Source organism: Cucurbita maxima, unplaced genomic scaffold (genome assembly GCF_002738345.1).
Source record: "Cucurbita maxima cultivar Rimu unplaced genomic scaffold, Cmax_1.0 Cma_Scf00279, whole genome shotgun sequence".
NCBI classification, from domain to species: domain Eukaryota; kingdom Viridiplantae; phylum Streptophyta; class Magnoliopsida; order Cucurbitales; family Cucurbitaceae; genus Cucurbita; species Cucurbita maxima.
The window spans coordinates 12,431-35,963 of record NW_019272295.1 but is presented as its reverse complement, the minus strand read 5'-3'; the positions used below and the strand labels follow the sequence as shown (position 1 = coordinate 35,963).

At 37.9% G+C, this 23,533-nt stretch overlaps 2 protein-coding genes across 2 annotated transcripts; both read left to right on the top strand.

The window, feature by feature from the left end:
- The first annotated feature begins 1,736 nt into the window (after positions 1-1,736).
- On the top strand, positions 1,737-2,266 carry LOC111474222 (basic form of pathogenesis-related protein 1-like). The gene is made up of 2 exons (XM_023119413.1): positions 1,737-2,150; positions 2,195-2,266. The coding sequence occupies exons 1-2, from the start codon at positions 1,737-1,739 to the stop codon at positions 2,264-2,266; spliced, it is 486 nt and encodes a 161-aa protein (XP_022975181.1).
- Positions 2,267-20,204: 17,938 nt separating this feature from the next.
- On the top strand, positions 20,205-21,440 carry LOC111474225 (basic form of pathogenesis-related protein 1-like). The gene is made up of 2 exons (XM_023119416.1): positions 20,205-20,640; positions 21,301-21,440. The coding sequence occupies exons 1-2, from the start codon at positions 20,205-20,207 to the stop codon at positions 21,438-21,440; spliced, it is 576 nt and encodes a 191-aa protein (XP_022975184.1).
- Positions 21,441-23,533: the final 2,093 nt, after the last annotated feature.

The following is a 23,533-nucleotide window of genomic DNA, read 5'->3' as shown; positions in this document are numbered from 1 at the left end:
TTCTCAGTTTGTTGTTTGCAATTATGATCCTCCTAGTAACTAGATTGGGGAAAAGCCTTATGGTTCTTCTTTGTATATTGGGGAATCTCCACAATAATATGATATTGTATACTTTTCTCCCCTAAATGGAGAATGAATGCAATCATGAATTTCTACAATTTTATGATATTGTCTACTTTTCTACCCAAAATTGCAAAAATAAATGGAGAAAATTAACGAGTTTTAGAAATCATATCTTCACAATGGTACGATATTGTCCTCTTTTCTATCCAAAATTGCATAAATAAATGGAGAATTACCGAGATTTAGAAATCACTCGTCTCCACAATGGTATGATCTTTGTTGGATGAATGTCCCACCTCAGCTAATTTAGGGAATGATCGTGGGTTCATAATCAGAAAATACTATCTCCATCGGGGTGAGGCCTTTTGGGAAGCGCAAAACAAAGCGATGAGAGCTTATGTTCAAAGTGGACAATATCATACCATTGAGGAGAGTCGTGTTCGTCTAACATGGTATCAGAGCCACGCCCTAAACTTAACCATGTCAATAGAATTCTCAAATGTCTAACAAAGAACACCAAAAGAAAAAAGAAAAAGAAAAGAAGTCGAGGGGAAGTGTTGGATGAAAGTCCAACTCGGCGAATTTAGGGAACGATCATGGGTCCATTGAGGTGAACTCAAAGTGGACAATATCTTCCTAATGGTATGATATTAAGTGCTTTCTTACCAATACTGCAAAAATAAATGGAGAATTACCAAGTTTTAGGAACCATCCATCTCTACACTGATATGATACTGTCTAGTTTGAGATTAAGTACTTTCTGCTTGTTGTCCTGTGAGATTATTCCTTGCTTATAGATTCATGATCATTCTCTTAACAATTTTACACACGGAGAATAGCTCCCAGAATAGCTGTCAAATGTTGTTTGAAGTCAACGGGAATAAATGCCCGCGGCGGAGATGCGAAAAACCAGTCACGATGTTTCGGCATCGAAATCGGGAGGCCCACGACGGCAATTAGCTCTGCTGCACATAAGTCAATAGTAATTAAAATATACTATTACTCGAGAGGTAGAAGGTTTTATTTCATCCATGACTATATGTTTTAAGTTACGGTTACTTTTAGAAAAAGGAAAAAGAAATACAAAAATTCACAACTCAATTAGTAGTAAATATTTTTAATCTAAAATTCTTTTTATATAATAAACCCAATCTAAATAGGTTATAAAAATTTTAGGTTAAATTAGTTCATTTCGTTTACTCAAAATTTTAATAAAATATTAACATTATTTATTTATTTTTGAAAATTTAATTAACCAATTCAATTTTAATACATATTTTAAAAAATTGGAGTTGAATAAATAAATAAAATTATGAAACTAAATAAAACAATAAATATATACCTACAAGTAAAAATGTATCTTTTAAGATTAACCATAATCGGGTGGATTAAGTTTCATTAATTCTAAAAAAAAAATCATAAACTAGCTAAATCTAGAAAATTTTCATTTATTTGAAGATAATCCAAACAAAAATCTAGCTCGTAATTAAACATGGAAGCGAGAATGAATTTATTCTCTTTGAATTCCCAAGCATGACATAATTAGTTCATAATTCATGGTTTTACCCATCACATTCCATATTAAGTTTTCCATCTCTATATAAATCATTCCCTCATTCTCAATCTTCATCTCATCTCTCATCGGAATTATGTGGACTCAAACCCTTCGGATCATGGCCGCTTTCATGGTCACTTTCATTTTCCTCCTCGCCCTAACCAAAGCTCAAAACGCCCCCGGTGACTACCTCGCGCTTCACAACCGAGCTCGAGCCGAGGTCGGCGTCGGGCCCATGCAATGGAGCAACACCGTGGCCGCGTACGCTCAAGCCTATGCGGAAAAAAGAAAGGGTGACTGCGCCATGATTCACTCAACCGGGCCGTACGGGGAAAACATAGCCGCGGGCTACTACCCTGAGTTCACCGGGGCGGATGCAGTGAAGCTGTGGGCGAACGAGAAGCCGCTGTATGATCATGCATCGAATAAATGCGTGGGTGGTGAATGTGGGCACTACACTCAGATGGTGTGGCAGAGCTCGGTGCGGCTTGGATGTGCTAGAGTGCCTTGCAAGGCTAATTCTCAGTTTGTTGTTTGCAATNATGTGCTAGAGTGCCTTGCAAGGCTGATTCTCAGTTTGTTGTTTGCAATTATGATCCTCCAGGCAACTATATTGGGGAAAAGCCTTATGATTCTTGGGTGGTATGAAGAGATTTTGTTTTAAAATTTTTATGAATATTAATAAAGTTTGTGAGAGAATCATGAATTTATTTATTGAAATAAAACTACGATATTGTCTACAATAGTATTATATTGTCTAGAGCATAAACTCTTGTTGCTGTGTTTTGAATTCCTTACTTATAAACTCATGATCATAGAGTCTCCCCTCTCATTAAGTACACCACATAGAGCCACATTTGAAGCCTATAGATTACCTATGATCATAGAGACTCCCCTCGAACAAAATACACCATAGAGCCTCCCTCGAACAATATACACCATAGTGCCTCCCCTTAAGTCGATGGATTTCTAAAAGAAACTCCCTTTAATCGAGACTCGACTTCTTTCTTTGGAGACCTTGAACAAAATACGAAATTTGTTCGACACTTTTAACTACGATTTTTAGGCTTACAACTTTTTCGTTCGACATACCTAAGTTAAGTTCATAGTTTGATACCATGTAACTAATCACGAATCTCTATAATGTTATATGATATTCGTCAACTTTGAACATAATATCATGGGTTTGCTTCGAGCTCCCACAAGAAGTCATGTTAATGAAAATGTATTCTTTAGTTATAAATCTATGATCATTTCCGAACAGTCTTCAACACTGAGAGCATCAGCCACCAGCCAATTGTTGTTCCAAGTCACTCGGAAGAAATGCCCTCGACGGAGATGCGGAAAACCAGTTTAAGGTGTTTTCAGCCTCCAAATCGAGAGAACCACGACGACGGCGATTAACTCCGCTGCAGTATGATACCCACACAGGAGACGAAGACTCATTGCCAAACCTACCGCCGTTTACCAGCTCTGAATATGGAGACCAACGGGGCCGGAGTGAATAAAGGACTCTCGACGCTCAAAAGGCGACCATTTTTTTTCTTACTTTACTTATTGGCACTCCATTCGTCTTTTTCTCGGCTTCGTGGGAAAAAAAAACAATAATAATAAATAATCAAAATGGTAAAATCAAAGAAATGCTGGTTTTTGTTGAATTACTTAAATTCCCTTTTATCGAAATACTGAAATACTGAAATTTGATAGGTACTGTGATCATTGGGCAATGCTCATGGAAAACTTCTTTAGTACTGGGTTTGGTGGAGAATGTGATTCCTGCACCAATATGACACATTGTTTTAACAGATACCAAGAAGAAGCACATTGATGATCATAAATTGAAAGATTTCAAATCAAATAATTATCTATTTCAAGCATTAGAACGTTCGATCTCGGAGACAACCCTCAACAAGGATACAGAAACTCAATTCATCATACCTGATGAAGGCGTTGAGAATCCATTGACCTATAAACAGGCAATGAATGATGAAGATAGAGATCTGTGGATCAAAGCCATGAATCTTGAAATGGAGTCAATGTACTTCAATTCAGTCTGGGAACTTGTAGATCAACCAGATGGGGTAAAACCTATTGGTTGCAAATGGATCTATAAGAGGAAACGAGACCAAACCAGTAAGGTACAAACCTTTAAAGCTCGTATTGTAGAAAAGGGTTATACCCAAAGAGAGGGGGTGGACTATGAAGAAACCTTCTCTCCTGTTGCTATGCTTAAATCGATTAGAATACTCTCGTCTATTGCCACATTTTATGATTATGAAATTTGGCAAATGGATGTCAAGATAGCCTTTCTAAAGGGCAATCTTGAAGAGAGTATCTATATTGTTAAACCAGATGGGTTGATTAAACAAGATCACAAGCATAGGGTTTGCAAGCTTAAAAGATCCATTTATGGGTTGAAGCAAGCATCTCGATCCTGGAATATAAAGTTTGATACCGCGATCAAATCTTATGGCTCGAAACAGAATGTTGACGAACCTTGTGTTTATAAAGGATAGTCAACTCTATAGTAGCTTTCTTAGTGTTATACGTTGACGATATTCTACTCATTGGGAATGATGTGGGATTTCTGACTGACATTAAGCATTGGCTAGCGACACAATTCCAAATGAAAGATTTGGGAGAGGCTCAGTTTGTTCTTGGAATCCAAATTGTTCATAATCGCAAGAACAAAACACTAGCATTGTCTTATGCATCGTATACGACAAAATGTTGATTCGATATAAAATGGAGGACTCCAAGAAAGGATTTTTACCTTTCCTGTATGGAGTTTAATTGTCGAAGGAACAAAGTCATAAGACACCTCAAGAAATTAAGGATATGAGACACATTCCCTATGCATCAGCAGTCGGTAGTCTGATGTATGCCATACTATGTACCCGACCTGACATATGCTATGCTGTGAGAATTGTCAGTAGATATCAGTCCAATCCGGGACGCGTTCATTGGAATGCCGTTAAGAATATCCTCAAGTTTCTTAGGAGAACGAGAGACTATATGCTAATGTACAGTGCTAAGGATCTGATCCTTACAAGGTACACTGACTCAGATTTTCAGACCGATGTAGATTCGAGGAAATCGACATCAGGATTTGTCTCACTCTGAACGAAGGAGCAATAATATGGAGAAGCATAAAGTAAGGTTGCATTGCTAATTCTACCATGGAGGCTGAGTATGTTGCTGCTTGTGAAGCAGCGAAAGAATCTATATGGCTTATAAAGTTCTTAACTGATTTGGAAGTCGTTCCAAATATGCATCTTCCCATCACTCTTTATTGTGATAACAGTGGAGCAGTTGCAAATTTGAAAGAACCAACAAACCATAACCGAAGAAAACATATTGAGCGCAAATATCATCTCATAAGGGAGATTGTGCAACGAGGAGATGTGATCATCACACAGATAGCTTCGGAGCACAACATTGCTGATCCATTTACAAAGTATATGCGATACATCATTTTCCTTTTCATGCTCTCTGAAAAATTCACACCGTGAGATTCATGCTCGGCCTCGTGTCGCCGTGGGAGCGTCCTCCATTCGGAAGGTATTTGCATGAGTCAATAACAAGGTGAATAGAGAAAGTACTTATAGTAAGTGGAAGAAGGAAGTATATCAACACGTCCTATGGTCTCGACCACTAGGTTGCACCGTGAGATTCTCATGTTCCGCCTGCATGTTGCCCTAGAGAAACTACCCATTCGGAGGGTCGTAACATGGGAGTCGAAACAACGCAAACTCCAGAAATGGATACTATTTCTTAGGGTCATTCCCAACTTTGGCTTTTTCATTCAATAGCATTGTTGGGACCGATCTATGAGGCCTGAAATTGGTGGGTCACACTTGCGAAGAATTACTAAGAGTTAGTGTTTAAGTCAAGAATGTCTTCGTTTGGTGAATGAGTGATTGACTGCCCCTCGGTAGCAGTTGCTCTAACTCACTAAAGTATCGTTGCAAATTAATAATTTTTTTTTGGTACATTATTACATTTGCTAAAACTGATTGGATTAAACAGCATTAAGTCAAATCACTAATAGAATTTTCTTTATATCTCAGCATGACAAACTCAATAGTACAATTACTCGCTTTTCAGAAATCAAACCTGAACACAATACTGGTAATTGATGATTTAAGGTTTGTTTTAACTGAGGAATATCCTCCAAAACCCAGCTCAAATGCAAACCGAACAGTTCGGGATGCGTATGACAGATAGATAAAGGCAAATGACAAAGCCCGAGTGTACATTCTAGCCAGATAGACAACCGTCCTTCTCTACTCGACATGAAGCCATAAAATACATTTACAACTGTCGTATGAAAGAATGGACCTCAGTTAGAGAACATGTCCTGGACATGATGGTCCATTTCAATGTGGCAGAAGAAAATGAAGCTGTCATTGATGAGAAGAGTCAAGTCAGTTTTATCATGGAGTCTCTTCCGAAGAGCTTTCCGCACAAATGTGGTGATGAACAAAATAGAATATAACTTGACTGCTCTTCTCAATGAGCTACAGACTTATCAGTCCCTCTTAACGAACAAGGGACGTACAGGAGAAGCAAATGTTGCTATGTTCAAGAAATTACAATGAGTATCATCCTCCAAAAATAAGTTTGAACCTTCAACTTCTAAAAGTGTTTTGATGAAGAAGAAGAGTAAAGGGAAAAATAAGATTCCTACTAACCGCAAATACAAGGCTCAAAAGGCAGATAAAGGAAAATGTTTCCATTGCAACGAAAATGAGCACTGGAAGAGAAACAGACCAAAATACCTTGTAGAGAAGAAAGCTAAAAAGACACAACAAGGTAAATATGATTTACTCGTTGTAGAAATATGTTAAGTAGAGTATGATAACTCAACTTGGATACTAGATTCAGGGGCCACTAATCATATTTGTTCTTTTTACCAGGAAACTAGCTCCTGGAGAATGCTTGCGGACGGCGAGATAACACTCATGGTTGGAACAGGAGAGGTTGTCTCAGCAAGATCAGTAGGAAATTTAAACTTATTTTTTGGAGATAGATTCATTATATTAGATAATGTATTTTTTGTTCCAAGAATGAAAAGAAATCTAATATCTATCTCTTGTTTATTAAAACAATTGTATAAAGTATCTTTTGAAATCAATGAAATGTTCATTTGCAAAAGAGGCATTCATATTTGTTCTGCAAAACTAGAAAACAACTTATATATGTCAAAACTAAGCATAACAAAAGCTATTTTAAATACCGAGATGTTTAAAATAGTTGAAACTCAAAATAAACGACAAAAGATTTCTCCTAATACCTACCTTTGGCATTTAAGACTAGGCCACATTAATCTCAATAGGATTGAGAGATCGATTAAAAGAGGACTTTTAAATAAGTTAGAAGACAACTTTTTACCTCCATGTGAGTCTTGTCTTGAGAGTAAAATGACTAAACAATCGTTTTCCGAAAAAGGTTATAGAGCCAAAGAAACCTTAGAACTCATGCATACAAATCTCTGTGGTCCAATGAATGTCAAAGAACGAGGAGGATATGAATATTTCATCAGTTTTATTGATGATTATTCAAGGTATGACTATCTTTTCCTAATGTGTCACAAGTTCGAAGCTCTTTAAAAATTCAGAGAGTATAAGACTGAGGTTGAGAATCTATTAGGTAAAACTATTAAAATACTTCGATTAGATCGAGGAGAAGAGTACATGAACTTAAGATTTCAGGACTATATGATAGAACATGGAATAAAGTCCCAACTCTCAGCCCCTGGTATGCCTGAACAAAATGATGTATCAGAAAGGAGAAATAAAACTTTTTTAGACATGGTACGGTCTATGATGAGTTTCGCTCAATTACCCGATCCGTTTTGGGGATATGCATTGGAGACTGCCACATACATTTTGAACATGGTTCCTATTAAGAGTGTTTTAGAAACACTTTATGAGTTATGGAAATGGCGTAAAGATAATTTACGTCACTTCAGAATTTGGGGATGTCCAGCACATGTGTTGTTGCAAAACCTCAAGAAATTAGAACTTCGTTCAAAATTATGTCTATTCGTAGGATACCCCAAAGAGACGAAAGGTGGTTTGTTTTATGACCTTCAAGAAAATAGAGTGTTTGTATCAACAAACGCTACATTCTTAGAGGAAGACCACGTAAGAAATCATCAACCTTGCAGCAAACTAATATTAAGTGAGATTTCTAAAGAAGCTACTGATAATACAACAACAGTTGTTGATCAAGTTGGTCCTTCAACAAGAGTTGTTGATGGAGATGACACTTCTGGTCAATCCCATCCTTCTCAAGAGTTGACAATGCCTCGACGTAGTGGGAGGGTTATAACTCAACCTGATCGTTACTTGGGTTTCGTAGAAACTCAAGTCATCATACCTGATGATGGCGTTGAGGATGCATTGACCTATAAACAGGCATTGAATGATGAAGATAGAGATCCGTGGATCAAAGCCATGAATCTTGAAATGGAGTCAATGTACTTCAATTCAGTCTGGGAACTTGTAGATCAACCAGATGGGGTAAAACCTATTAGTTGCAAATGGATCTATAAGAGGAAACGAGACCAAACCGGTAAGGTACAAACCTTTAAAGCTCGTCTTGTAGAAAAGGGTTATACCCAAAGAGAGGGGGTGGACTATGAAGAAACCTTCTCTCCTGTTGCTATGCTTAAATTGATTAGAATACTCTTGTCTATTGCCACATTTTATGATTATGAAATTTGGCAAATGGATGATAAGACAGTCTTTCTAAACGGAAATCTTGAAGAGAGTATATATATGGCTCTACCAAATGGGTTCATTGAACAGGATCACAAACATAGGGTTTGCAAGCTTAAAAGATCCATTTATGGGTTGAAGCAAGCATCTCGATCCTGGAATATAAAGTTTGATACCGCGATCAAATCTTATGGCTTTAAACAGAATGTTGACGAACCTTGTGTCTATAAAAGGATTGTCAACTAGCTTTCCTAGTGTTGTACGTTGACGATATTCTACTCATTGGGAATGATGTGGGATTTCTGACTGACATTAAGCATTGGCTAGCGACACAATTCCAAATGAAAGATTTGGGAGAGGCTCAGTTTGTTCTTGGAATCCACATTGTTCGGAATCGTAAGAACAAAACACTAGCATTGTCTCAGGCATCGTATATCGACAAAATGTTGATTCGATATAAGATGTAGAAATCCAAGAAAGGATTATTACCTTTCAGGCATGGAGTTCATTTGTTGAAGGAACAAAGTCCTAAGACACCTTAAGAAATTGAGGATATGAGACACATTCCCTATGCATCAGCAGTCGGTAGTTTGATGTATGCCATGCTATGTACCCAACCTGACATATGCTATGCTGTGGGAATTGTCAGCAGATATCAGTCCAATCCAGGACGTGCTCATTGGACTGCCGTTAAGAATATAATCAAGTATCTTAGAAGAACGAGGGACTATATGCTAATGTATGGTGCTAAGGATCTGATCCTTACACGGTACACTAACTCAGATTTTTAGACTGATGTAGATTCGAGGAAATTGACATCAGGATCTGTCTTCACTTTGAACGAAGGAGCAATAATATGGCGAAGCATAAAGCAAGGTTGCATTTCTGATTCCACCATGGAGGCTGAGTTTGTTAAGCAGCGAAAGAATCTGTATGGCTTAGAAAGTTCTTAACTGATTTGGAAGTCGTTCCAAATATGCATCTTCCCGTCACTCTTTATTGTGATAACAGTGGAGCAGTTGCAAATTCGAAAGAACCAAGAAGCCATAAGCGAGGAAAACATATTGAGCGCAAATATCATCTCATAAGAGAGATTGTGCAACGAGGAGATGTGATCGTCACACAGATAGTTTCGGAGCACAACATTGCTGATCCATTTACAAAGCCTCTCACGGCTAAAGTGTTTGAAGGGCACCTAGTGAGTCTAGGACTACGAGTTATGTAATCTAGGGCAAGTGGGAGAAAAGGCATGAGTATGTGATGCCCTAGTTTATTGTATTTATGTCTCTCTCTACTCAACGTTATAAAACCCCACTGGAGTTTTAGTCCAAGTGGGTGTTTGTGTTGGGTTTTATGTCCTAAAACTCATAGTTTGTAAACAAAGACATATTCTATTTTCAATAAAGTTATTACTGATGTTTATTCAGTAAAGATTGTTATTGAATAAAGTGAACTTTACGATCATTAATCTAAATCCAATAAACTAAGAACACTTTGGCTATAGTATGATTACTTGAACTATATGTAGAGTCTCTCTTCATATATGCTAAATCCCTCCCAAGTTTAGTCACTCACCGGATTCAACAATTCTGGTCTAAGGACGGAGGATAGTGGAGAAGACACTAGTGGTTGATCGAAACCGGTTCGTGAGGAAAAAAGAATTTGAACTACAAAAGATTAGTATTCAAATTCATTAAGTTTTAATACTTATGAACATGCTAGTTATTTACTATAATTGATGTTCTAAAAGTGCCAAAGATCCAAATTGCTTCCGCATGTGTTATATTAGCACCATCAGTGGGCACTACACTCAGATAGTGTGAAGGAGCTCGTTGCAGCTTGGATGTGCTAGAGTGTTGGTGACAACAGAAAACTGAATTGAGATTGAGAGGAGGAGTGATTTGAGTGATGGGGAGGGAGGTCCTTTTATAGGGGGATTCTCGAAATCGGTTGAGATTTTTGTGGAGATTTGTGGATGATTTTGTGGATGAATTTGAATTCACCTCCTCCTTCTCTTCCGTAACTAATTCAAATTCTATTATTAGCTATTATTAGTTTCAACACCCTCCCTTAAACTGAATTCTGCGGAAATCAGTTTAGGACTTCATTTCATCTCCTTGATATACATCTTGGATTCTGCATATCCCCATCTTTCTTCTGAGCATCTCGAACAATGGTTGTTTCAAGGGCTTTGTGAATAGGTCTGCGATTTGTTCATCACTTCGGCAAAAGTTGAGTTCAATAATGCCTTCTTTACACAAATCACGCAAGAAATGAAATCGAACATCGATGTGCTTGCTCCTTCCATGCAACACAGGATTTTTAGACAACTTAATAGTTGACATATTATCACAATATATAATTGTCGTACTTAATTGCTTCTGATTAAGAATTTCAAGCATTTTTCTTAACCAAATTGCTTGGCACGAGCATGCTGCTGCTGCCACAAATTCTGCTTCTGTCGTTGAGAGTGTTACAATAGGTTGCTTCTTTGAAGACCAGCAAATAGCTCCTGAACTCATCAAGAAAATACTTCCTGAAGTACTTTTACGATCGTCTATATCACCTGCATAGTCGCTATCTGTATAGCCAACTATCTTCGGATCATCTCCTTTTTTATAGAATACCCCCAAATCAGAGGTTCCTCTCACATAACGAAGTATCCTTCTTGCTGCATTGAGATGTTTTTCCGTTGGATGCTTCATGTAACGACTTATCATACTAACCGCATACATGATGTCTGGTCTTGTTGAAGTTAGGTACATCAAACTTCCCACAATTTGTTTGAAGTACCTATTATCAACCTCTCGCCCGTCAATGTCCTTGTGCAACTTTAAACCCAATTCTGATGGAGTTCCAAATGTGCGCTCATCCAATTTAAATCTTTCAAGTAATTCTTGAGCATACTTCTTCTGACAGATAAAGTTACCTGCGGGAGTTTGAGTAACTTCTACTCCAAGAAAATATCTCATCAAGCCAAGATCTGTCATTTCAAATTCCTTCATCATGCTCTTCATAAAAAATTCAAACATTTCTTCATTATTGCCAGTAAATATTAAATCATCAACGTATAAGCAAATAATGATAATGTTACCTCCCTTTTCAGTTTTCACATACAACGTATGTTCATACGGGCATTTAGTGAATCTCATCTTTTCATAATGAGAATCAATGCGACTGTACCATGCCCTCGGAGCTTGCATCAAACCGTACAAAGCTTTCTTCAACTTGTATACTTGTTCCTCTTTGCCTTTTTGAACAAAACCTTCTGGTTGCTCCACATATACTTCCTCTTGAAGCTCTCCATGTAAGAAGGCTGATTTCACATCAAGTTGATAAATAGGCCAAGATTTCTGTGCTGCAATAGAAATTATGAGCCTGATAGTGTCTTGACGTGCCACTGGTGCAAATACCTCTTTATAATCAATTCCATACTTTTGCTTGTATCCTTTTGCAACAAGTCGCGCCTTGTACTTATCCACCTCACCGTTTTCATTCAACTTGGTTTTGAAAACCCATTTTACTCCGATTGTTTTCTGCCCTCTAGGAAGATCAGTAATCTCCCAAGTCTTGTTCTTCTCTATGGATTTGATTTCACTGTCCATAGCTTCCTTCCATTTCATCTCCTTTACTGCTTCTTCATAGACAATTGGATCACTATCCATAAAGAATGCAAAATAACCACTATCACTTGATTCATAATCCATCTCATAATCAATCATCCAGTTTGGTCTTTTTCTTGTTCTTGGATGTCTTTGATTATGATCATGATCTTCTTCTACTGGTTCTTCTTGTTGAGCTTGTGATGAGCTCTCTCCATGCTCATAGTGAGGCTGAATAGGAGCTTCAGTTTGTTCTTCTTCAAGATCTACAGGAATCTGCTGATTCACAGTGATCTTTTCTTCCCATGTCCAAGTCTTATTTTCGTCAAAGACTACATCACGACTCACCACCACCTTCTTTGTCAAAGGATCGTAGAGCTTGTATGCCTTAGAGGTCTCGCTTACTCCAAGGAACACACACTTCGAACTCTTGTCCTCAAGTTTCTTTCTTTTCTCATCAGGAACGTGTGCATATGCTATGCACCCAAAGATTCTAAAGTGATCTACTGCAGGTTTTCTTCCGCTCCATGCTTCTTGTGGAGTCATGTCTCTAACAGAAAAGGTAGGGCTCCGATTGAGAATGTGAACGGACCACACAACAGCTTCTGGCCAGAATTCCTTCGGGACTTCTCCTTTATTTAGTAAACTTCGAACCATGTTCAGAATGGTCCTGTTTTTCCTTTCGGCCACACCATTTTGTTGTGGTGTATATGCTGTTGTTAATTGCCTCCGTATGCCCTTCTCTTCACAAAATTGAATAAACTCTTTCGAGCAGAATTCTCCACCTCTGTCAGTTCTTAAAACCTTGACTCTTCTTCCAGTTTCGGTTTTCATAGTAGCACAAAATTTTTTGAAGCAGTCAAAGGCTTCTGATTTGGCGTGCAAGAAATAAGTCCATGTTTTTCGACTAAAATCATCGATGAGGGTCATGAAATATTTCTTGTTGCCATTTGATGCAGGAGAGATGGGACCACATATGTCTGAATGAATCAACTCCAAAATTGCTTGAGCTCTTCTTGATTTTCCAGATGGAAAAGAGTTTCTTTCATGTTTTGCTACTACACAGCTCTCACAAATTTCCGTTGGTGGAGTAATATCTGGCAACCCAGTTACCATCTTCTTTGAGGACAACGTCTTTAATCCTTTGAAGTGTAGATGACCATACCTAAAATGCCAAAGCCAAGTGGTATCTTCTTTCTTCACCATCAAACTTTTGGCAACGATATTTAACGTCAACGGATATAGACGGTTGGTGGTCATCTTCATCTTAGCAATCGATCCTCTTTTGGAGTCATAAATTTCACATTCATCATTTTGGAATGTGATCACATACCCCTTTTCTTGTAACTGACCGATACTAAGTAAGTTGGCCTTCAAATCAGGAATGTAGAATACATTAGAAATAGACTCTACAAAGCCATTTCTAGTCTTGATATCTACGGTTCCTTTCCCCATCACTTGGAGAGATGAATTGTTGCCAAGAGAGACCGTAGTATGAAAATTTTCATCTAAAGTTGAGAAGAATTTCTTACAACCTGTCATATGATTGCTGCATCCAGAGTCTACGACCCATACACCTTGATCTGCAACCTTCATAGCATGGAATGACATTAATAATGTTTCTTCTTCTCTTCTCTCCATAAAATTGGATTGATTTCTTTTCTCCTTTTGGAGCCTGGTATAGCATTCATTTTTGTAATGTCCAAGGCGTCCACATCTGTAACATTCCACCTTAGACTTGTCAAAGTGTCTCTTGCCTTTGTTGTCATAATCGTTTCTGACTAGGTCTGCTGACCTGCCAACATCTCCACTTCTTTCTCGACTGCCTCTCTCACGACCTCTGCCTCTTCTTTGCCCTCTACCTCTAGAGCTTGAAGTTTCACTTGGTGTGGATATCTTTAAGGCTGTCATCTCCTCTATTGCACTTGTACGATTGAGCCTCTGTTCATGTACTAACAGGGAGCTTTGGAGTTCATCTATTTGCATTTCCTCGACATTGTTTGCTTCTTCGATAGAACATACAATGTAATCGAACTTTGGTGTTAGTGATCGCAAAATCTTTTCTACGACCGCAACATCTGTGATTGAACCACCATACATCCTCATTTTACTTGCAAGACTTATAACCTTGCCAATATAATCATTCACTGTTTCTCCCTTTTGCATTTGGAGAATTTCAAAGTCTCTCCTAACTGCCTGTAGTTGAGCACGTTTTACTCTCGTTGAGCCTTGATACTTCCTCCTCATAGAGTCCCAAATTTCTTTGGATGTCTTCTTCTTGAAGCATTGTTTCCAAGATAGTCCTATCAATGGACTGAAATAAATAGTTCTTGATCTTCAGGTCCTTCAACTTCGATGCTGCCAACAGTTGCTGTCGATCAGCTGAGAGTACCTCGCCTTCATTTGGCTCTTCATAACCTGTTTCCACCATATCAAAGAACTCCTTTGATCTGAGAAAATTTTCCATCAACATTGCCCAATGATCATAGTGACCGTCGAAACTCGGGATGGCGGGCGGAACGTAGTTCTCAACTTGTTTTTCTGCTGCCATTTTTGCTGCTGCAAGATCGCTCTGATACCAATTGTTGGTGACAACAGAAAACTGAATTGAGATTGAGAGGAGGAGTGATTTGAGTGATGGGGAGGGAGGTTCTTTTATAGGGGGATTCCCGAAATTGGTTGAGATTTTTGTGGAGACTTGTGGATGATTTTGTGGATGAATTTGAATTCACCTCCTCCTTCTCTTCCGTAACTAATTCAAATTCTATTATTAGCTATTATTAGTTTCAACATAGAGTGCCCTGCAAGGCTAATTCTCAGTTTGTTGTTTGCAATTATGATCCTCCTAGTAACTAGATTGGGGAAAAGCCTTATGGTTCTTCTTTGTATATTGGGGAATCTCCACAATAATATGATATTGTATACTTTTCTTCCCTAAATGAAGAATGAATGCAATCATGAATTTCTACAATTTTATGATATTGTCTACTTTTCTACCCAAAATTGCAAAAATAAATGAAGAAAATTAACGAGTTTTAGAAATCATATCTTCACAATGGTACGATATTGTCCTCTTTTCTATCCAAAATTGCATAAATAAATGGAGAATTACCGAGATTTAGAAATCACTCGTCTCCACAATGGTATGATCTTTGTTGGATGAATGTCCCACCTCAGCTAATTTAGGGAATGATCGTGGGTTCATAATCAGAAAATACTATCTCCATCGGGGTGAGGCCTTTTGGGAAGCGCAAAGCAAAGCGATGAGAGCTTATGTTCAAAGTGGACAATATCATACCATTGTGGAGAGTCGTGTTCGTCTAACATGGTATCAGAGCCACGCCCTAAACTTAACCATGTCAATAGAATTCTCAAATGTCGAACAAAGAACTCCAAAAGAAAAAATAAAAAGAAAAGAAGTCGAGGGGAAGTGTTGGATGAAAGTCCAACTCGGCGAATTTAGGGAACGATCATGGGTCCATTGAGGTGAACTCAAAGTGGACAATATCTTCCTAATGGTATGATATTAAGTGCTTTCTTACCAATACTGCAAAAATAAATGGAGAATTACCAAGTTTTAGGAACCATCCATCTCTACACTGATATGATACTGTCTAGTTTGAGATTAAGTACTTTCTGCTTGTTGTCCTGTGAGATTATTCCTTGCTTATAGATTCATGATCATTCTCTTAACAATCTTACACACGGAGAATAGCTCTCAGAATAGCTGTCAAATGTTGTTTGAAGTCAACGGGAATAAATGCCCGCGGCGGAGATGCGAAAAACCAGTCACGATGTTTCGGCATCGAAATCGGGAGGCCCACGACGGCAATTAGCTCTGCTGCACATAAGTCAATAGTAATTAAAATATACTATTACTCGAGAGGTAGAAGGTTTTATTTCATCCATGACTATATGTTTTAAGTTACAGTTACTTTTAGAAAAAGGAAAAAGAAATACAAAAATTCACAACTCAATTAGAAGTAAATATTTTTAATCTAAAATTCTTTTTATATAATAAACCCAATCTAAATAGGTCATAAAGATCATACATTCTTAGAGGAAGACCACGTAAGAAATCATCAACCTTGCAGCAAACTAATATTAAGTGAGATTTCTAAAGAAGCTACTGATAATACAACAACAATTGTTGATCAAGCTGGTCCTTCAACAAGAGTTGTTGATGGAGATGACACTTCTGGTCAATCCCATCCTTCTCAAGAGTTGACAATGCCTCGACGTAGTGGGAGGGTTATAACTCAACCTGATCGTTACTTGGGTTTCGTAGAAACTCAAGTCATCATACCTGATGATGGCGTTGAGGATGCATTGACCTATAAACAGGCAATGAATGATGAAGATAGAGATTAGTGGATCAAAGCCATGAATCTTGAAATGGAGTCAATGTACTTCAATTCAGTCTGGGAACTTGTAGATCAACCAGATGGGGTAAAACCTATTAGTTGCAAATGGATCTATAAGAGGAAACGAGACCAAACCGGTAAGGTACAAACCTCTAAAGCTCGTCTTGTAGAAAAGGGTTATACCCAAAGAGAGGGGGTGGACTATGAAGAAACCTTCTCTCCTGTTGCTATGCTTAAATTGATTAGAATACTCTTGTCTATTGCCACATTTTATGATTATGAAATTTGGCAAATGGATGATAAGACAGTCTTTCTAAACGGAAATCTTGAAGAGAGTATCTATATGGCTCTACCAAATGGGTTCATTGAACAGGATCACAAACATAGGGTTTGCAAGCTTAAAAGATCCATTTATGGGTTGAAGCAAGCATCTCGATCCTGGAATATAAAGTTTGATACCGCGATCAAATCTTATGGCTTTAAACAGAATGTTGACGAACCTTGTGTTTATAAAAGGATTGTCAACTAGCTTTCCTAGTGTTGTACGTTGACGATATTCTACTCATTGGGAATGATGTGGGATTTCTAACTTACATTAAGCATTGACTAGCGACACAATTCCAAATGAAAGATTTGGGAGAGGCTCAGTTTGTTCTTGGAATCCAAATTGTTCGGAATCGTAAGAACAAAACACTAGCATTGTCTCAAGCATCGTATATCGACAAAATGTTGATTCGATATAAGATGTAGAACTCCAAGAAAGGATTATTACCTTTCAGGCATGGAGTTCATTTGTTAAAGGAACAAAGTCCTAAGACACCTTAAAAAATTGAGGATATGAGACACATTCCCTATGCATCAGCAGTCGGTAGTTTGATGTATGCCATGCTATGTACCCAACCTGACATATGCTATGCTGTGGGAATTGTCAGCAGATATCAGTCCAATTAAGAACGTGCTCATTGGACTGCCGTTAAGAATATAATCAAGTATCTTAGGAGAACGAGGGACTATATGCTAATGTACGGTGCTAAGGATCTGATCCTTACACGGTACACTAACTCAGATTTTTAGACTGATGTAGATTCGAGGAAATCGACATCAGGATCTGTCTTCACTTTGAACGAAGGAGCAATAATATGGCGAAGCATAAAGCAAGGATGCATTTCTGATTCCACCATGGAGGCTGAGTATGTTGCTGCTTGTTAAGCAGCGAAAGAATCTGTATGGCTTAGAAAGTTCTTAACTGATTTGGAAGTCGTTCCAAATATGCATCTTCCCGTCACTCTTTATTGTGATAACAGTGGAGCAGTTGCAATTTCGAAAGAACCAAGAAGCCATAAGCGAGGAAAACATATTGAGCGCAAATATCATCTCATAAGGGAGATTGTGCAACGAGGAGATGTGATCGTCACACAGATAGTTTCGGAGCACAACATTGCTGATCCATTTACAAAGCCTCTCACGGCTAAAGTGTTTGAAGGGCACCTAGTGAGTCTAGGACTACGAGTTATGTAATCTAGGGCAAGTGGGAGAAAAGGCATGAGTATGTGATGCCCTAGTTTATTGTATTTATGTCTCTCTCTACTCAACGTTATAAAACCCCACTGGAGTTTTAGTCCAAGTGGGTGTTTGTTGGGTTTTATGTCCTAAAACTCATAGTTTGTAAACAAAGACATATTCTATTTTCAATAAAGTTATTACAGATGTTTATTCAGTAAAGATTGTTATTGAATAAAGTGAACTTTACGATCATTAATCTAAATCCAATAAACTAAGAACACTTTGGATATAGTATGATTACTTGAACTATATGTAGAGTCTCTCTTCATATATGCTAAATCCCTCCCAAGTTTAGTCACTGACCGGATTCAACAATTCTGTTCTAAGGACGAAGGATAGTGGAGAAGACACTAGTGCTGGATCGAAACCGGTTCGTGAGGAAAAAAGAATTTGAACTACAAAAGGTTAGTATTCAAATTCATTAAGTTTTAATACTTATGAACATGCTAGTTATTTACTATAATTGATGTTCTAAAAGTGCCAAAGATCCAAATTGCTTCCGCATGCGTTATATTAGCACCATCAGTGGGCACTACACTCAGATAGTGTGAAGGAGCTCGTTGCAGCTTGGATGTGCTAGAGTGCCCTGCAAGGCTAATTCTCAGTTTGTTGTTTGCAATTATGATCCTCCTAGTAACTAGATTGGGGAAAAGCCTTATGGTTCTTCTTTGTATATTGGGGAATCTCCACAATAATATGATATTGTATACTTTTCTCCCCTAAATGGAGAATGAATGCAATCATGAATTTCTACAATTTTATGATATTGTCTAGTTTTCTTCCCAAAATTGCAAAAATAAATGGAGAAAATTAACGAGTTTTAGAAATCATATCTTCACAATGGAACGATATTGTCCTCTTTTCTATCCAAAATTGCATAAATAAATGGAGAATTACCGAGATTTAGAAATCACTCTTCTCCACAATGGTATGATCTTTGTTGGATGAATGTCCCACCTCAGCTAATTTAGGGAATGATCGTGGGTTCATAATCAGAAAATACTATCTCCATCGGGGTGAGGCCTTTTGGGAAGTGCAAAGCAAAGCGATGAGAGCTTATGTTCAAAGTGGACAATATCATACTATTGTGGAGAGTCGTGTTCGTCTAACATGGTATCAGAGCCACGCCCTAAACTTAACCATGTCAATAGAATTCTCAAATGTCAACAAAGAACTCCAAAAGAAAAAGATAAAGAAAAGAAGTCGACGGGAAGTGTTGGATGAAAGTCCAACTCGGCGAATTTAGGGAACGATCATGGGTCCATGGAGGTGAACTCAAAGTGGACAATATCTTCCTAATGGTATGATATTAAGTGCTTTCTTACCAATACTGCAAAAATAAATGGAGAATTACCAAGTTTTAGGAACCATCCATCTCTACACTGATATGATACTGTCTAGTTTGAGATTAAGTACTTTCTGCTTGTTGTCCTGTGAGAGTATTCCTTGCTTATAGATTCATGATCATTCTCTTAACAATCTTACACACGGAGAATAGCTCCCAGAATAGCTGTCAAATGTTGTTTGAAGTCAACGGGAATAAATGCCCGCGGCGGAGATGCGAAAAACCAGTCACGATGTTTCGGCATCGAAATCGGGAGGCCCACGACGGCAATTAGCTCTGCTGCACATAAGTCAATAGTAATTAAAATATACTATTACTCGAGAGGTAGAAGGTTTTATTTCATCCATGACTATATGTTTTAAGTTACGGTTACTTTTAGAAAAAGGAAAAAGAAATACAAAAATTCACAACTCAATTAGTAGTAAATATTTTTAATCTAAAATTCTTTTTATATAATAAACCCAATCTAAATAGGTCATAAAAATTTTATGTTAAATTAGTTCATTTCGTTTACTCAAAATTTTAATAAAATATTAACATTATTTATTTATTTTTGAACATTTAATTAACCAATTCAATTTTAATACATATTTTAAAAAATTGGAGGAGAATAAATAAATAAAATTATGAAACTAAATAAAACAATAAATATATACCTACAAGTAAAAATGTATCTTTTAAGATTAACCATAATCGGGTGGATTAAGTTTCATTAATCCTAAAAAAAATATCATAAACTAGCTAAATCTAGAAAATTTTCATTTATTTGAAGCTAATCCAAACAAAAATCTAGCTCGTAATTAAACATGGAAGCGAGAATGAATTTATTCTCTTTGAATTCCCAAGCATGACATAATTAGTTCATAATTCATGGTTTTACCCATCACATTCCATATTAAGTTTTCCATCTCTATATAAATCATTCCCTCATTCTCAATCTTCATCTCATCTCTCATCGGAATTATGTGGACTCAAACCCTTCGGATCATGGCCGCTTTCATGGTCACTTTCATTTTCCTCCTCGCCCTAACCAAAGCTCAAAACGCCCCCGATGACTACCTCGCGCTTCACAACCGAGCTCGAGCCGAGGTCGGCGTCGGGCCCATGCAATGGAGCAACACCGTGGCCACATACGGTCAAGCCTATGCGGAAAAAAGAAAGGGTGACTGCGCCATGATTCACTCAACCGGGCCGTACGGGGAAAACATAGCCGCGGGCTACTACCCTGAGTTCACCGGGGCGGATGCAGTGAAGCTGTGGGCGAACGAGAAGCCGCTGTATGATCATGCATCGAATAAATGCGTGGGTGGTGAATGTGGGCACTACACTCAGATGGTGTGGCGGAGCTCGGTGCGGCTTGGATGTGCTAGAGTGCCTTGCAAGGCTAATTCTCAGTTTGTTGTTTGCAATTATGATCCTCCAGGCAACTATATTGGGGAAAAGCCTTATGATTCTTGGGTGGTATGAAGAGATTTGGTTTTAAAATTTTTATGAATATTAATAAAGTTTGTGAGAGAATCATGAATTTATTTATTGAAATAAAACTACCATATTGTCTACCATAGTATTATATTGTCTAGAGCATAAACTCTTGTTGCTGTGTTTTGACTTCCTTACTTATAAACTCATGATCATAGAGTCTCCCCTCTCATTAAGTACACCACATAGAGCCACATTTGAAGCCTATAGATTACCTATGATCATAGAGACTCCTCTCGAACAAAATACACCATAGAGCCTCCCTCGAACAAAATACACCATTGTGCCTCCCCTTAAGTCGATGGATTTCTAAAAGAAACTCCCTTTAATCGAGACTCGACTTCTTTCTTCGGAGACCTTGAACAAAATACGAAATTTGTTCGACACTTTTAACTACGATTTTTAGGCTTACAACTTTTTCGTTCGACATACCTAAGTTAAGTTCATAGTTTGATACCATGTAACTAATCCCGAATCTCTATAATGTTATATGATATTTGTCAACTTTGAACATAATATCATGGGTTTGCTTCGAGCTCCCACAAGAAGTCATGTTAATGAAAATGTATTCTTTAGTTATAAATCTATGATCATTTCCGAACAGTCTTCAACACTGAGAGCATCAGCCACCAGCCAATTGTTGTTCCAAGTCACCCGGAAGAAATGCCCTCGGCGGAGATGCGGAAAACCAGTTTAAGGTGTTTTCAGCGTCCAAATCGAGAGAACCACGACGACGGCGATTAACTCCGCTGCAGTATGATACCCACATAGGAGACGAAGACTCACTGCCACAACCTATCGCCGTTTACCAGCTCTGAATATGGAGACCAACGGGGCCGGAGTGACTAAAGGACACCCCACGCTCTAAAGGCGACCATTTTTTTTCTTACTTTACTTATTGGCACTCCATTCGTCTTTTTCTCGGCTTCGTGGTAAAAAAACAATAATAATAAATAATCAAAATGGTAAAATCAAAGAAATGCCTGTTTTTGTTGAATTACTTAAATTCCCTTTTATCGAAATACTGAAATACTGAAATTTGATAGGTACTGTGATCATTGGGCAATGCTCATGGAAAACTTCTTTAGTACTGGGTTTGGTGGAGAATGTGATTCCTGCACCAATATGACACATTGTTTTAACAGATACCAAGAAGAAGCACATTGATGATCATAAATTGAAAGATTTCAAAGCAAAGAATTATCTATTTCAAGCATTAGAACGTTCGATCTTGGAGACAACCCTCAACAAGGATACAGAAACTCAATTCATCATACCTGATGATGGCGTTGAGGATCCATTGACTTATAAACAGGCAATGAATGATGAAGATAGAGATATGTGGATCAAAGCCATGAATCTTGAAATGGAGTCAATGTACTTCAATTCAGTCTGGGAACTTGTAGATCAACCAGATGGGGTAAAACCTATTGGCTGCAAATGGATCTATAAGAGGAAACGAGACCAAACCGGTAAGGTACAAAGCTTTAAAGCTCGTCTTGTAGAAAAGGGTTATACCCAAAGAGAGGGGGTGGACTATGAAGAAATCTTCTCTCCTGTTGCTATGCTTAAATCGATTAGAATACTCTTGTCTATTGCCACATTTTATGATTATGAAATTTTGCAATGGATGTCAAGATAGCCTTTCTAAAGGGCAATCTTGAAGAGAGTATCTATATTGCTCAACCAGATGGGTTCATTAAACAAGATCACAAGCATAGGGTTTGCAAGCTTAAAAGATCCATTTATGGGTTGAAGCAAGCATCTCGATCCTGGAATATAAAGTTTGATACCGCGATCAAATCTTATGGCTCGAAACAGAATGTTGACGAACCTTGTGTTTATAAAGAATAGTCAACTTTATAGTAGCTTTCTTAGTGTTATACGTTGACGATATTCTACTCATTGGGAATGATGTGGGATTTCTGACTGACATTAAGCATTGGCTAGCGACACAATTCCAAATGAAAGATTTGGGAGAGGCTCAGTTTGTTCTTGGAATCCAAATTGTTCATAATCGCAAGAACAAAACACTAGCATTGTCTTAGGCATCGTATACGAAAAAATGTTGATTCGATATAAAATGTAGGACTCCAAGAAAGGATTTTTACCTTTCCGGCATGGAGTTTATTTGTCGAAGGAACAAAGTCGTAAGACACCTCAAGAAATTAAGGATATGAGACACATTCCCTATGCATCAGCAGTCGGTAGTCTGATGTATGCCATACTATGTAACCGACCTGACATATGCTATGCTGTGGGAATTGTCAGTAGATATCAGTCCAATCCGGGACGCGTTCATTGGAATGCCGTTAAGAATATCCTCAAGTTTCTTAGGAGAACGAGAGACTATATGCTAATGTACACTGCTAAGGATCTGATCCTTACAAGGTACACTGACTCAGATTTTCAGACCGATGTAGATTCGAGGAAATAGACATCAGGATTTGTCTCACTCTGAACGGAGGAGCAATAATATGGAGAAGAATAAAGTAAGGTTGCATCGCTAATTCTACCATGGAGGCTGAGTATGTTGCTGCTTGTGAAGCAGCGAAAGAATCTGTATGGCTTATAAAGTTCTTAACTGATTTGGAAGTCGTTCCAAATATGCATCTTCCCATCACTCTTTATTGTGATAACAGTGGAGCAGTTGCATATTTGAAAGAACCAAGAAGCCATAACCGAAGAAAACATATTTAGTGCAAAAGGGATGCGTATGATAGATGGATAAAGGCAAATGACAAAGCCCGAGTGTACATTCTAGCCAGTATATCTGATGTTTTGGCTAAGAAACACGATGTTATGGGTACTGCTAAAGAGATTATGGAATCTCTAAA

What these genes read in the sequence shown, in the direction of transcription:
- LOC111474225 (XM_023119416.1), top strand. Translation starts at nt 20,205, where the DNA reads ATGGCCGCTTTCATGGTCACTTTCATTTTCCTCCTCGCCCTAACCAAA. An exon ending in TTGCAATTATGATCCTCCAG is followed by an intron (nt 20,641 to 21,300) that starts GCAACTATATTG and finishes ATTTCCGAACAG; the next exon opens with TCTTCAACACTGAGAGCATC.
- LOC111474222 (XM_023119413.1), top strand. Translation starts at nt 1,737, where the DNA reads ATGGCCGCTTTCATGGTCACTTTCATTTTCCTCCTCGCCCTAACCAAA.